The sequence below is a fragment of the Capricornis sumatraensis genome, chromosome 22 (genome assembly GCF_032405125.1).
Source record: "Capricornis sumatraensis isolate serow.1 chromosome 22, serow.2, whole genome shotgun sequence".
In the NCBI taxonomy this organism is placed as follows: Eukaryota; Metazoa; Chordata; class Mammalia; order Artiodactyla; family Bovidae; genus Capricornis; species Capricornis sumatraensis.
The window spans coordinates 32,392,397-32,407,885 of record NC_091090.1 but is presented as its reverse complement, the minus strand read 5'-3'; the positions used below and the strand labels follow the sequence as shown (position 1 = coordinate 32,407,885).

Sequence of the window (15,489 nt, the reverse complement as noted above, 5' to 3'; positions counted from 1 at the left end):
AATAAGCACCCCCTAACCGGTGTGCACTGGTTTATAATTTCTGAAGCATCTCCATTCCCAGCTGTGACATTTGATCCAGTTTCCTGGGAAGGAGGCTGAGATTGTGGCTGTCTTGGCACATGAAGCTTCAAATCTCAGAATTAAGAGCATAATCCAGATCTTTGGGGTAGTTAAAATTCCTTTCATTCTAGCCACAGATTTTTCTTCTTCTTTAAATGTAATTGTTTAAATAGATGATATCCTTGTTGTCATTTAGTCACTAACTCATGTCTGACTCTTTGCAACCCTATGGACTGTAGTCTTCCAGGCTCTTCGTCCATGGAATTCTCCAGGCAAGAATACTGAAATGGGTTGCCATTCCCTTCTCCAAGGGATCCTCCCAACCACTAACCTCTCAAGTCAGATAATTATCAATCTATCTGACAATTCATCTTTCCATTTATTAAGACTTTATTGATTTTTTGTAAGGGGAAGGAAAAGTGTGAAAAGATGAGATTTTGTGGTGAAGAAGCCCGTGGGTTAAAATGACAGACATCCAGATCTAAATCCCAACTCCCTGTTTACCCGTCTGTGGCCTCAGCAGGTAACTTAATCTCTCCTCATTTTCCTTTCTCATATTATCTCATGAGACGTGACAAATTAGGAATGTGGAGGGGTCAAGGTTTAGAAATAGGTGACCAGATGAGGTAGTAACAAGCTTGGGAGAGAGATGTAAAACAAGTCTGATGCCTGGATTTGTGACTTTGGGTGGTGAAATCTGTTCTGACAAGGACCAGAGAATGGTTACCAGGGTGGTCCCCAAAAGGAAAAGTCACTGGATGTGAGCAAGTCAAGGAGCTTAAGGGCCTCAGACCAGATGGTCAACTACATCGTCCTTGAAATCACCCAGGACGACAGCAGGATCGCAAGGTAGGGTGGGGAAGAGCCCATGAGCTTCATTCACAAGACTCAGTGGCTCATCTTTAACAAATGGGGGGAACTGGCTCTGTGGAGGACAGCAAGGCAGAAGGAGAAAGTGGACAGCCAGAGCTCCACACACAGGTATTTTTATCTGGCTCTGGGGCATCACGCTCAGGAGGTGGTGGTATGGAGTGTGTAAGATGGTCACTCCATCTGTCACCCTGAGATTTGAGGAAGCCATTGCCTTTGATAAAAAGGCCAAGTAACTGTGATTATGGTGAAAGTAACTTTTTTTAAACAATAACTTTTATGTATTATTTATTTATTTTTGGCTGTGCTGGGTCTTCATTGCTCTGCGGGCTTTACTCGAGTTGGTGAGTGGGGGCCACTTCCGGCTGCCATGCTAGGGCTTATCACTGTGGTGGCTGCCCTTGTGGAGCACGGGCTCTAGACACAGGCTTCTGTAGTTGTAGCACATGGGCTTTCTAGTTGCAGCTCCCCAGGCTCTGCAGCACTGGCCTCATAGATGGGGCTCACGGGCTTAGCTGCTCCATGGCGTGTGGGATCTTCCTGGACTAGGGATTGAACCCATGTCTCCTGCATTGGTAGGTGGATCTTTACCACTGAGCCACCTAGGAAGCCCGGGAAAGTGACTTTTTAATAGGAACCCCACAGCAGACAGTGGCCAAGTGGGATTGAGGAAGGATAGTATGGAGTGAGATTTGAACAAGAATGCTGGACCTTTTAACAAAGCCTCAGGAACTCCCTGGAGGTCTAGTGGTTCGGACTGCACGCTTTCACTACCAAGGACCCGGGTTCAGTGCTTGGTTGGGGAGCCAAGATCCCACATGTCTCACAGGATGGCAAAAAAAAAAAAGCCTCAACCGGCAACTCTTATTAGTGTTATTCCCCATGGGCTCCCCCAGGGCGAGTGCTGAGACCAGCCTGACTGGAAGACAGTGGGTGGGCGCCTGGCGTTCCGGTATCATGAGCAGATGCCATGGTTCTGTGTCACCGACACCGACCACACTTGGATCCCGAGGTGTCTAAGCTGGGCTCTGGGATCATTCTGTGTCCTGACTGACTTCGTGTCATATTCACGTTCGAGGCACCAAGACTTTCCTCCTTGCTGTGTGCAAACAAGCCACACCTTTCACCGACCAAAGTCCATCTCACCCCTCAGTCAGTCACGCAGCTGTGGGAGGATGGGCCTCATCACCTCTCCCCCACTTTTACTAACACGTGAGCATATATAATTCGCACGGTTTAAAAAGAGCCAGTCGCCTGCTGGCCATCGCTCCAGATCTGGACCGTGAGACACGACCTGAAATCGCCACGGGAGAAACTGAGGTAGGATACCAGAGGAGCTTTTCAGGAGGAGGACTAAACAAGAGGCTTGGGGATGAGGGGATGAGAGTTGAATGCAGTGTTTTAAGAGACATAGGGACAGGAGGGTACTTTCTTCCTTGGGTCTTTGGAGGTGGTTTGAAAGGAAGGGCAAAGGTCTCTGGACTTTTCTCTGTCCTTTTCTTCTTCTCTGTCCCTTTGATGGAATTTGTATATGAAAGAGATGCTGGTTGACAGAGGTGCTGATGCAAATGTCAAGTCATAAATGACAGCAGTAGCTAAACTCTTAGAGTGTGACCACAAGTTTTCAGGTATTGCAGTGTGGTACTCCACCAGCTCCTGCAGCTTCTCTCAACTGAGGGCAAATCAGAGACTTTCAACTCTGAAGTTTATGAAGCTCTGGCTTCTGACAGGGACACTCCGGCCTCTTAACTTTGAGCTGTAAAAATATTCACAGAAAGTTCTGAAGAGTGGAAACATGCTCTTTGAATCACCTACTTCCTCCAGGTGTATGAAAAAGAGTGATTTTAGGTCTAGTAAAGACTAGGAAACCAGAGGGGAATGTGAGAGATGACGTATTTCTGGAACTTGTTGCAGAATGGTGATTTCCGTGGTCCATGCTACGCTCTGTTGCTGAAGAGCAGGTGCTTGCTTGAAATTGGAGGGCTGAGTTGTGTCCTGTCTCCAGGGCTGCCTCCTCCTTAGCTGGACTGTCAAGGGTCGCAGGCCGTCCAAAGTTCCTGTGGGGAAGGAGGCCCTAGCAGACGGGACGCTGGCAGTGTCGAGTGGAGGCCATGGGCCCCCTGCGGCAGGACCGCCGGGAAGAGGGCGTCTGCCCCATCTGCCAGGAGTGCCTGAAGGAGGCAGTGCGCACCGACTGCGGCCACCTCTTCTGCCGGGCCTGCCTGGCCCAGCACCTGGAGAAGGCCTCGGCCTCCGGAGTCCGCAGCTGCCCCCTCTGCCGGAAGCCCTGTTCCGAGGGGGTCCTGGGGGCCGGCTATACCTGCGACAGCCACCAGAAGAAGGTGTGCTGGTTCTGTGAGGAGAGCAGAAGTCTTCTGTGCATGGAATGCCTGGTGACCCCTGAACACAAGTCTCACAATGAACTGACCATTGAAAATGCCATCAGCCACTACAAGGTAACGCGAGGTCATTGTCGCTATCCCCCTGCCACCACCTCCCCGAGTTACTCCTTTCTACTCCCTGTCCTTGATCCCGGGCACGTCATAGAGGTTCAACAACTGACACTTGTCTTCGTTTCTTCTGCTTTATCCTGTTTTAGACCTTCGTCTTCATTTCCCTGTGTATATCTTGCTACTGATGTTAGAGTTTCAATGTATTACTAGGAGTCTGAGAGGAGACACTGTCACGTGACATCAGATTCCCAGGAAGCGTGAACTCCTCACACTTCTCATCTGTAGTATGAAGGAGCTGGACTAAATAAGCAAAACCCTTTTAATATTAAGAGTATATGGTTCCCTTGATTGACAGTACTAGGATATTGGCCAGAAACGTAATCAGGTTTTGTTGATATTTATTCTCTAAGTCATAGTCCGATTTTTTTTGCAACCCCATGGACTGTAGCCTGCCAGGCTCCCCTGTCCATGGGATTACCCAGGCAAGAACACTGGAGTGGGTTGCCATTTCCTTTTCCAGGAGATCTTCCCAACTCAGGGGTCAAACTTACATCTGCTGCTTGGCAGGGGAATTCTTCACCACTGCGCCACATTTACATATGTTAACAATTATCCTGTAAATATATTGAAACTTGGAAATTAGTACATGATTCTCTCTTTTCCTTCTTCCTTTGTCTTTTTTTCTTCCTTCCTAGAGTAACTATTTTTATTCTATTAAAAAAAAACTTTTATCATCAAAGTGGTACATTCAGACAACACTGTAATGTATAAAGTCATAACTAAAAATCTTTCTTCCTGTTTTCCCGCATTCTTAGCCCCTAGAAGTAACCATTGTTAGATTTTTGTGTATAATTCTTTCAAAAAATTGTGTGTATGAACACACTGTCTAAAACACAGATATACAAGGATTCTCTACGTATCTTTCTGTAACTCATTTTTATCATCTAAAAATACATCTTGGACATCATTTCATTTTCCCATCAGTACCTTTAGATCTTATGAATTCAATAACTGCATGGTGTTCAGCTCTATGAATGTACCGTAAATTGGCTGGTATTGAGTTGTCTATAGGTTACTGTTTTGAGATCACAGGAAATGTTGCAATGAGTAACCTTCAACATTTATTTTAAAGGACTTAGAATAGCCAAGATATATTTTGATGAAAGAATAAGATAGCTTCCAAATTATGATCAGTTTTTCTGTCATCATTTATTACTGAATAACCCAGAGTCCCCCACTGATTTGAATCCCAACTTTATAGTATGCCATGGGTGCATATAGACTTGCATATTTTCTTGACTCTATTCTGTTTTACTCTGCCTGGGTGTAAAACCATTTTTAAAACTGTCCTTTTCCAATGTATTTTAGTGTCAGGTAGGTCTTAGAACTGTCAGAATATTCTTATTTTTCAGAATTTTTGTGGATATTTATATATGCCTATTTTGGCAATTAGCTTTAGCATTTTTCAAACCAATCTTCCCCCTCTCCCACCCCCAACTTAGTTTCCATTTGACTGGATGGAAAATTGACATATTTTCACCATGGTGTCTTTCTATCCAATAATGAAGGATGAATTTCCAAAGCTTTCTTTTAGATTCTTGACTTTTTGAACACATTTTGAAACAGAATGAGAAAGTGAGGAGTCCAGATCAAGGGTGACTATGGGAAGGGAGAGAAACAACTCAGAAAACCAAAGAGGCCAAGTTCTCCAGATCTAACATCATTCCCTCTAAGTGTAGCGGATCACAGGAGGGCAGAGGGCGGTCTCCCACCTGCTGATGGGCCAGTGAATATATGGGAAAATCTATTCACTCACTCAATGATTTATTCAGGTCTGTGCTTTGCGTATGATGTCATGCCAGGCATTGTTGGAACTATAAAGATGATTCATAATCTCTGTCCTCAAGTCTACCTTTAAATTATGACAAGGAACCTGAAGTAAATAAAGAACAATATTTGTTTAAGAAAGACTTGAGTAAGTTCCTGCAGTGTATCAGTAACTACCTTGCATGCTAGGAATACAATGCTGAACACGTCAGATGCCATCCCTCCTGCCAGGGATTTTCCAAAGAAAGACAGGCAAGAAATCAAATGACAAGTCTTGTATGATCTAGGAAGAAAACAAACAGGAATCAAAGATGGAGAGTAATGGGTGACCCATGTGGTCAGTGAGGGCCTCACGGAGGAGGTGGCACTGGTGCTGAGACCAGGGAAAAGAGAAGGTGGCCAGTGGAAAGACTGGGCAGAAGGAAATACAGATTTGGGAGCCCCAAATCTGGAAATGTCTTGTTGTATTTGAAAAGTTTATAATTAGAGTGTGAATTGACAGCATCTACTGACAGATTAGAAGTGGGGTGAGGGAATGAAGGGAATCAAAAGATGACTTCATGAGTTTCTAGTGTGAGAAACTAGATGGATGATGGAAAGATAAGGACTGAGGAGAACAGGTTTGAACGAACCATCAAGTTTCATTTAAGACAAGTCGAGTCCAAGTTGAGACACATCAAAGCAGGATCTTAGATATGCAGCTGGCTAAGAAATCTGAATCTCCAAAGAGAGTCTGGGGTAGTATTCCCAGAACCTAGGACAGGGTGCCATCAAAATAAAGATAATATTTAAGGGAATTCCCTGGCAGTGCAGTGGTTAGGACTCCATCCTAACCCTCCCTGGTCAGGGAACTAAAATCCCACAAGTCATGCAGAGCAGTCAAAAAAATAAATGAAAGTAAATAAAATAAATTTTAAAAGATAATATTTAAAACTAAGGGAATTGCTGCAATATCCCCAGGAGAGAATCTAGGGAGAAAAGAGTTTCCAGGACAAGGTCCTGAGAAAGGCCATCACGTAGACATAAGATGGAGGGAGACCCAGTAAGGGAGGCTTGGACTGAGCCACTAGCAAGTCTTGAGAAAAGCTAGGGAAGTGGTGTTCCAGATGCTAAGAAAAAACTGACTGCAGAGTACATTGAATGATGCTGAGCCATCTAGTTAGATGCACGAGGGCAAAGAAGTGGATGCTGGGCTGGGAGGAGGCACACTCTGTCCATTGAGACAGTGGGGAACGAAAGAAGGCATCTGCAAGGGGAGGGAGTCTTGCAATTTGGGAGGTGACTCACGTGTTGTGATTTGAGCCACTGAAATGAACTGAACTGAATATGTGAGAAAGAACACCAGCTGTGTAGTTAGAGGCGGGGATGTGGAAGGTTTGAAAAGAGTGAAGCTGTGGTAGGTCGAGTTTGGAAAAGTGAACCTGTCTGTGAGTGAAACCGAGTGGGACTGGAATGTGGCATGGAGCACTAACTTGATTTTTGAAACTAGGGATTTAGTGTTTTCTGTTCAAAAGTTATTATGCAGTTTTGATACTTACTGCTTTTTGGTTTATTTCTAAATGTAGCAGCATTTCACCAAATATTAATTTTTGTCCTTGATGTTCTTGCTGACTGTCTTTTCAGAAGGATTTTCTTATGCAATGTTTCTAAGCATGATGGAGAATTCCGTGAAATTTTAATTGGTATCACACTAAATTTTTTGCCTACATTAAGAATTATTGCTTTTACGGACCTACACAGTCTTGACCAATAGTGGGATATATTAATATCACCAGTGTTTTCCTTTATGTCGCTGAATCAGATGTTACATTTCTTAATTTAAATCTCATATTGAGGGTAGCTATATATTTTATAAGAGTAATTTTTTGGGGCAATTGGTACATTGTAGATCCAAATGAGAGTCTTTGCTGAATTCCTATATCCTTTAACTTAATTTCCTGACATTTTCCATATGTGTGATCATGTGGACATTGTCGGGTTTAGTCATCAACACCATTTTTCCTCATAAAATATAATAGATTATACTATAATCTATATTCTGGGACTTGTTCTGTAAGGAGCATGTTTTTTGAAAATTGGTCTTTTTGTTTTCTTGGTGACTGTATAGGGAAAGGTAACTTTTTCGCCTTCTAACCACTTTTTGTTTGATGCATATTGTTAGTAAGTCATTTGAGAGGATTTTCAGTGTTGCTAGGTTCTCATGTTTCATCACTACTTACTACTCTTTTTGGTCAAAATTTTTTTATTGTGAAATCACATTTTAGGATCACAGACTTTAAAAAAGCATTTATGAATTCAAAACAGATCTTGAACCATTGCTTATCTTTCAATTTGTCTTTTTTTCCTCAAACTCCCTGAGGAATATTTTAGCAAGACAAAAGTTGGTAAAATTTTGCTTTTTAATTCTAATGAGTACCTTATTCACAAAATATGCACACACTAAATACTATCTTAATGCAAAACTGGATGAATAAATATTTTTTTAAAAAAGGACTTTACCTTATTCATTTTGAATACTGTAAATGATAGATCTGAATTATCTTCGATTATTTCATGCATTTATCTTTATTGCTGTTATCTTTGTTTCCTTTTTTATTTACACAATGTTAATAGTTGACTATAAACTCTTCATTAAATTTTAAGCTACTCCAGAAGACAGGACTGTGATGTTCTGAACCAGATCTTAGGAACAGGCCTGACTTTGACAGGCAGAAACAGATAGCATTCCTGGCAGAGGGAAGTAAAAGAGAGGTGCGGCTGTATGGGGTGTGTTTGGGAAACCACAAGCAACTCCATTTGGCTCCTGTGAAGAACATGAAGAAAGTAGGGAGAGGGAACACAGAAAATATAATTGGGTTATGGTGGGGTCTTGGATATTGGGTTAAGGATTTGGGGCTTATATTTGACAATAAGAAACTCTTGTGAAGACAGGAGTAAAACAGGTAAAAGACAAAACATGACTGAGAATTCAGGTTGGATGACAGGCAGAATCGTGGCTCCAAGGACAGAAATATGGCAGTCAAGAGTAGTGGATTGCGAAAAAGGGTGGGGAAGAAGAAGATAAGTTTGATTACTCCAGAATGAGTTTGATTACTCCAGACTGAGTTTGAACTGCCAGCAGGGCAGTGGGAGATACTTAGGTCTCAGCTAGAAATAGGATTGACTGTTAGGACAAACATCTTTCAGGAAATTATGATAAAATCTGAAGCCTGAAATTAAGGACGTAGTTCAGCAAAAGAAACAACCTCGCAAAGGTCAAGGAAGGACAGGGTGTGGGAGGTGGGTAGAGTGGGGTGGGGAGAATCACAGCAAAGAAGAGGAGCCTGAGAAGAAGGCACCTCCGAAGCTTCTTTCCTGGAGTTCACTGGTGACCTTGGAGAGAGCAGTTTCCAAAGAGTGATAAGAAGCAAAGATAGATGCTGGGGAGCAAAAGGGTGCGAGGAAGTGAAGACAGTGAGAACCGCCTACTCCTTCAAGAAATGTAGTTGTGACACCAGAGAGAGTACATGGAAGGGGTAACAAGGTGAAGGTTATTTGCTTGTGTCAACGTTGTGAGACCTGAACGTTCATGCTTACACAATTCCCCACCCCACCTGAGCCTCCACCCTCACCAGCGAGGCCCCTGAGTGAAATTCACATGCCCTTCCTTCTGTTTTATTCCTTCTCTGTTGGGAAATGCATGCAGGTAACACCCAGTGACGTGACAAATGTTTAATAAACTCTTAGTGACATCACTGTCTCTTCTGCTTACTCTTTGTTTGCTTGAATGTCCTTGCTGATGTCTCACCCATAGCCCTTTGACTTTGGTTCTGTCTTCTGAATCTCAGGGCCAGAAAGAACTTTCAAAGTCATCTTGTCCAACCCCAGCCTCTACGTGTACATCTCCAGTGATGCAGGACACTTCTTTTCCAAAGAGGAAGTGAAGCAAAATAACAGGGGAAAAAAAGAAAGAAATATCCCCCATGAACAGCCAACAACAACAAAATCCCCTCTCCCCCATTTTTTTTTTTTTGACCTAAATTGAGATGGATTTACTTAGTGAAACACACACTCTTCAGTTAATAGCACACTCTTATCTTTAGTCTGGGCTTCCCTTGTGGCTCAGTTGGTAAAGGATCCACCCCCCAGTGGGTTCGATGCCTGGGTTGGGAAGATCTCCTGGAGAAGGGACTAGCTACCCACTCCAGAGAAGGCAACGGCACCCCACTCCAGTACTCTTGCCTGGAAAATCCCATGGATGGAGGAGCCTGGTAGGCTGCAGTCCATGGGGTTGCAAAGAGTCGGACACGACTAAGCAACTTCTTTCACTTCTCACTTTCATGCATTGGAGAAGGAAATGGCAACCCACTCCAGTGTTCCTGCTTGGAGAATCCCAGGGACAGCAGAGCCTGGTGGCCTGCCATCTCTGGGGTCGCATAGGGTCAGACACGACTGAAGCGACAGCAGCAGCAACAGCAGTAGCAGCAGCCAGTAATATGGCCTTGAGAATCCCATGGTTTGTACAGTATTCTGGCCTGGAGAATTCCGTGGACTGTATAGTCCATGGGATCACAAAGAGTCGGACACAACTGAGCGACTTTCACTTTCTATCTTTAGTCCACAAATCTTGTTTTTGTTTTGTTTGTTCCATTTAATTTAATCACTGTTCCTCTCTCCTCCATGGTAACTAGTTAGTGTTTGTTATATTTTTATTTGTAGACAGTTTGCAAAACACACATTGCTGCATTGTGTGTTTATATATTGAATTAACAAAATTACATGATGGGACTCATTCTATTTTTTTCCCCCTTGACTGGGCCCCTTGTGGGATCTTAATTCCTGAGCAGGTGTTGAACTTATGCCCTCTGTGGTGGAAGCATGGAGTCTTAACCACTGGACCACCAGGGAAGTCTCTACTTCTTGCTTTCCGTTCTACATGAATTTGAGATCAGTTCACGTTCTGTGGGTCACATGGTCCATTGTTTCTGATAGCTGCACAGTGTTTCACAGCAGGCACCTTCCTCATTTTACCCATCTGTTTCCCGGGAATGGACTCTACATGATTCCAATTCTGTTACCATAAACAGTGCTGTAGCGGACACATTATCTTAGAACCTGAGTGAGGACTTCTCTGGGATTTTTATCCAGAAACAGGACCACTGGATCATAGAGGAAAGCACACCTAGGTGGCCAAGACCCTCAACAGAATGCTATGCTAGTGTGCATCTCACCAGCCCGCAGTGTGGTCCTTACACCCCCACACATCCCATCTTACCCAGGTGTTATCCGGTTGTCTAATTTTTTATTAATCTGATGAGGGTCAAGTAACATTCCATTGTATTAATTTCCATTTCTCTAATCTCTGATGAGTTTGGGCATCCCTTCTGTAAATTAACTGTTCATATTCTTTCCAAATTTTTCTTTTGGTTTCCTGTCTTATTTATTTCTAGGCTTTCCTTTTATTTATTTACGTATTTATGGCTGCACTGTGCGACTTGTGGGATCTTAGTTCACCAACCAGGGACTGAATCCAGACCCACGGCAGTGAAAGCATTGAATCTCAACCACTGGACTGCCAGGGAACTCCCTAGGCTTTCCCTTGATGTCCTGTGTATAAGAAGTCTCTTGTTGGTTTTAAACACTGCAGATATTATCTCCTAGTCTGTCATTTCTCTGTTAGTCTTGTCCATAGTGTTGTTATTGAACAGAAATATTTAATTTTTAAGGTCATCAAATTAAATCATTGTCTCATGGTTTGTGCTATGGGGATTTTATTTAAGACAATTTTTCCCTACCTCCAGGCCACAAATTTATTCTTTAATATTATGTTCTATTAACTTTATAGTTTTCCTTTCATGCTGTCTTTAATCCATCTAGAGTTCTGGATAAGCATTTGGCTTTCTCTGTTGTTGTAAGCCAGTTTCTCAACACCATCTCCTACAGATTTTGTCTCCTCTCTTACTGATCTATATACTACTTGTTATTTCATTTTATTTCAGTTTTATTGATATATGATTGACAAATAGTAGTATAAAAGTTTAAGGTATACAGTTGATTTGATGTATATTCATAACAAAATGATTATTACAGTAAGTTTGGTGAACATCCATTATCTCCTATAGATATGAAATTAAAGAAATTTTTAAAAAACTTTCTTGTGATCAGAACTCTTAGGATTTACTCTCTTAACCACTTTCATATATAACATACAGCTGTGTTGATTATATTTATCATGTTGCACATCCATCTCTAGCACATATTTATCTTATAAGTGGAAGCTTGTACCTTTTGACTGCCTTTATCCAATTCACTCTCTTCCTATTCTCTACCTCTGATAACCACAAATCTGATTTCTTTCTTCTGTTTGTTCGTTTTGAAAGTACAATTGACCTGCAACACTATGTTAGTTCCTCTTATACAACATAGTGATTCAACATTTCTATACATTTCAAAATGATCGCCAGGACAAGTTTAGTTACAGTATGTCACTATACAAAGATATGACACAGTTACTGACTGTACCCTCCACACTGTACATTCCATACCTGTGACTCATTTCTTTGTATTTTTTCTTTTTAAAGTCTTTTGTAAACATGGGTCTCTCCCTGAGCTCTCTCTTCTTTCATTTTCTAAATGTTCTTGCCCCAGCACCATACTGTTTTATTACTAAAGTTTTGTATGCCCTTTTATCTAGCAGGGCAAATACATTTTGTCACCGGTCTTAAAAGGGATGACAAGGAGATTGTTTCCGGAATCTTTTGCTGTCACCTTCACCCTGGACTTTTCTTCCATTTTGAGTCATTAAAGGCCTGTGTTGATATCAGTATCAGCTTTGTTTATTTTTGCTTCCTACATAGTTTTTCAAAAACCTGAAAGTTAATTTTTTAGAAACTGAAATCATTCATTATATCCTTAGTTTTCCCGGACACAGTGACCCATCCAGACACTGATTTAAGATTTAGAGAGAGGTCCCATACCTTCCTGGGCTACAGGTTTACCTCTAATAGAGGATTCTTGTCCAACCCAGCCAGGGTTGGGGGAGTGGTACCAGAGGCTTTGCATCACCTCTCTAGGTCAGTTCTCGCTAAATTGGCTTCACTTGTTGATAAGAAGTAGTAAGAGTTGCCAACAATCAACACAAAACTTTTAGATGTTGGGAGAAAAACACCCTGAATTCAGAGTAGAAAATGTTCTGTTACTGTCTGTTATTCCTGTGTAGTTAAGGCTTTAAAAAAAAGCAAACTATCTCTTTTCACCACCATCATCCATTAAATAAACTCTTGTATTTCTTCCCCCAAGGATGACACATAGAAAGCTGCCTCTTTTTAGGCAAAATTTTCCTTTAGCCTCATCCTGGGATCAGGACACCCACCGCCCCCCCCCAGGGGACATCACCCTCACCCGTGGTCTGATCATTAAGCATGTCTGTCTCCCTAGGAACGACTCAACCGCAGGGTCAGGAAGCTCAGAAAGGACATCTGTGAACTCCAGAGGCTCAAAACTCAGGAGGAGGAGAGACTGCAGGAGATTAAGGTGGGTTTCTTAGAGTCTCAGGAAGGACTCCTGTCTGGCCATCTGTCTGTCTGGAGCAGCCTGCTGCAGGGGATGCACCTGGAGGCTGGAAACATGGGTGCTGGGCTCCATCTTGGGGTTTGTTGGCTGGGTGGCCTGGGGCAAGTCAAACCCTCTGAACTTCATGTGGTTTATATGTTCAATGAAAGCCAGTCCTGCTCCACCTGGTTCAAGGTAAGAATCAGAGACAAGCAGACTATCAATTGAAAATTACTCCGCAAACCATAGGGCTCTTTCTCTCTCTGACCATCTACCTTTCTGTCTCTCTGTCCCTCACCTTATGACCCGAGAGGGTTAAAAGGCAGTGGGAGGATAGAGCAGAGTCTGTGTGTGTGTGTGTAACATGCACGTGTGGATGTTCACAAGGGTGTTAGGTGGGGAGAAGGGGTCCTGGCATTTCTGAAGAATGTGGCTGCCTCTTTAACACCCATGACAGGCAGAGTCAATGTCATGAAGGGAAGAGGACTGGGAAATCAGCATTCTCACTCAGTGCTCAGAGGCGGAGGGCCATGCAGAGCCTTCTGACATCAGATCTTACAGAATTCCTTTTCTGGAGTTTCAGGCAGATCGTGGGACCCACAGGCTGGAGGCTGAGCTGGAGCAGCAACCCCAAACCAGAAGAGAGCCGGATGCCTCCGCTCAGCGGCAGCCAGACCAGCAGGGGGCTGTGTCAGCAGAGCTGTCCAGAATCCCTGGCATCTCCAAGGCATTACGTCAGCTCAGCAGCCTGGTCACTAATCTGGAGAGGATGGCCAAAAAACTGGACACCAGCCTGCTGAAGGTGCATATCCTGGGGTGCCTTCCAAAGCCTGGAATTCTCCCCAAATAGTGGGCAGCCTACCTGTAGTATCCCTCTGGGAGGTGTAAGAAGAGACTTCTCTGTGACACGTGGTGGTGATCTATCCAGGCTGCCCAATGCTGCTGCAGCAGAGGGTGGGTACACAGAAGGGGTGCACCGCTCCAGTCCTCAAGGTGGCAGTCCCGAGTGCCATCCTCTACTGGGGTGGGGAGGGGACTTGGAGGGAACAGGAACCTGAGAACCAATGGTGACTCTCACTCTTTCTCTCTCCTAGGATGCCAGTGACCTACTGAACAGGTATGAGCTGTCCCATCTCCCTTCCTACATGTGCTTCCACACACAAACCCACACCAACCTGGATGTGTGTGGGGGCTTTCTCAAGGTCAGGGAGTTCCACTGTTCCTTTAACTTGCATCTTCATGCTACATGGACAGTGGAAGAGTCAACAGAATATACTGAAGGATTTTTTGTTTCTAGGAGTGCTCCAGAGCAATTAGAGGCTATTTATCTCAACTTAGAGAAAAGAATCAACGAGTCACTTGTCCAGCCATCCTCAGCAGCTCTGACCTGTTCATCCCTGGGCCATCTCATCTCAGACTCACCTCACCTTCCTGGCTCTCCTTCCCCCAACCTGTCCAACCTCCCATTAGGTCTGCCTGGTGGCCCCTCAGACCTGCCATCTCCTGAACATGACCTCCATTCCTCGTCGCCAGAACTGTGACCTGATGCCTGACCCTCAGACCCCTGGACAATAGTCATTGCCTCTCTTCTAAACCAGGCTTGTAGTCTGGCTCCCACTGCAGAGGTCAGGATCCAAGCCCTCCTTTTCCTGTGAAATGATGGTAGCACTCATCTCTCACCATCACATATTGAAATGGGAGCATCCAGACATTTAAATGGTACAAGCTCACAATAGTGAGGCTACCTCTGCATGTGGAGCCCGCGCATCTGTTGGAAGGAACATTCCTTCTGAGCTCCTGTAGCACCTGGTATCTGTACCACTCGCCTAGCACTTTTATTATTTTTGTGATGGACAGACTCTACATGACCTCTCACGATTCTCCCTTCATGGTGTTCATACCCTTGTGTGATCCCCTCTCCCTGAGTGTGAGCAGAACCTGTGACTTGCTTCTAATCAATGGAATATGGCAAAGGGGATGGGCTGGCACTTCACGGACTGCGTTCACGAATGGGACACCTCCTTGTTAACACTCTCACTCTTGAGATTCTCCTTGCTGGATTGATTATGTGAGTGACTCTGTGGCCAGCAGGCAGCCTCCAGGAGCTGAGAGCAGCCTCCAGCCTTCAGCCAACAGGAAGCAGAGGCCCTCAGTCTTGCAGCTGCCAGAAAATTAATTCTGCCAACTGCCTAAATGAACTTGGAAGTGGATTTTTCCCCAGTTGAGTCTCCAGAGGAGAACTCAGCCCAGCTGACACCTTGATTGCAACCTCATGAGACCCTAAGCAGAGAACCCAAACTTCTGATCCACAGAAACTGTGAGGTAAAAGATGTCATGGAAATTATGATATAATGAATACAGATCAATGAATAGTACCTTTGTATATTAATCATTTGTGCATCACTTCTTTGGGTGAGTAATAACAGTGACCCAACCCACATCCATCTCACTTGTCTGATGTATAAAATGGGGCTATTTTTTAAAATGGAACTATTAATAATACCTACCTCATAGGGTTGTTGTGATCAATAAATGAGTAATATATTAAAAAATATTTATTTACAGTGACTGGTCAGAGTGAGCTCTCCAGGTGTTTGTTATTATTACTAACATTTTTTAAATCTTTAGTTCTTTCTTTGGGAACTACTTGTGTCCCCTGCAGCACCCTCACAATAGCTTCCCATGAAGCTTGGTTAGTGGTGGGAAAGTCCCATTTTCCTTATTTACGTGTCTGAGCTTATAATAAACT

General features: G+C 43.6%; 1 protein-coding gene across 1 annotated transcript; it reads left to right on the top strand.

Annotated features, from left to right (window-relative positions):
* The first annotated feature begins 3,041 nt into the window (after positions 1-3,041).
* On the top strand, positions 3,042-14,456 carry TRIM40 (tripartite motif containing 40). Its single transcript, XM_068994173.1, has 5 exons — positions 3,042-3,386; positions 12,627-12,722; positions 13,324-13,542; positions 13,835-13,857; positions 14,339-14,456. The coding sequence occupies exons 1-5, from the start codon at positions 3,042-3,044 to the stop codon at positions 14,454-14,456; spliced, it is 801 nt and encodes a 266-aa protein (XP_068850274.1).
* The last annotated feature ends 1,033 nt before the right edge of the window (positions 14,457-15,489 follow it).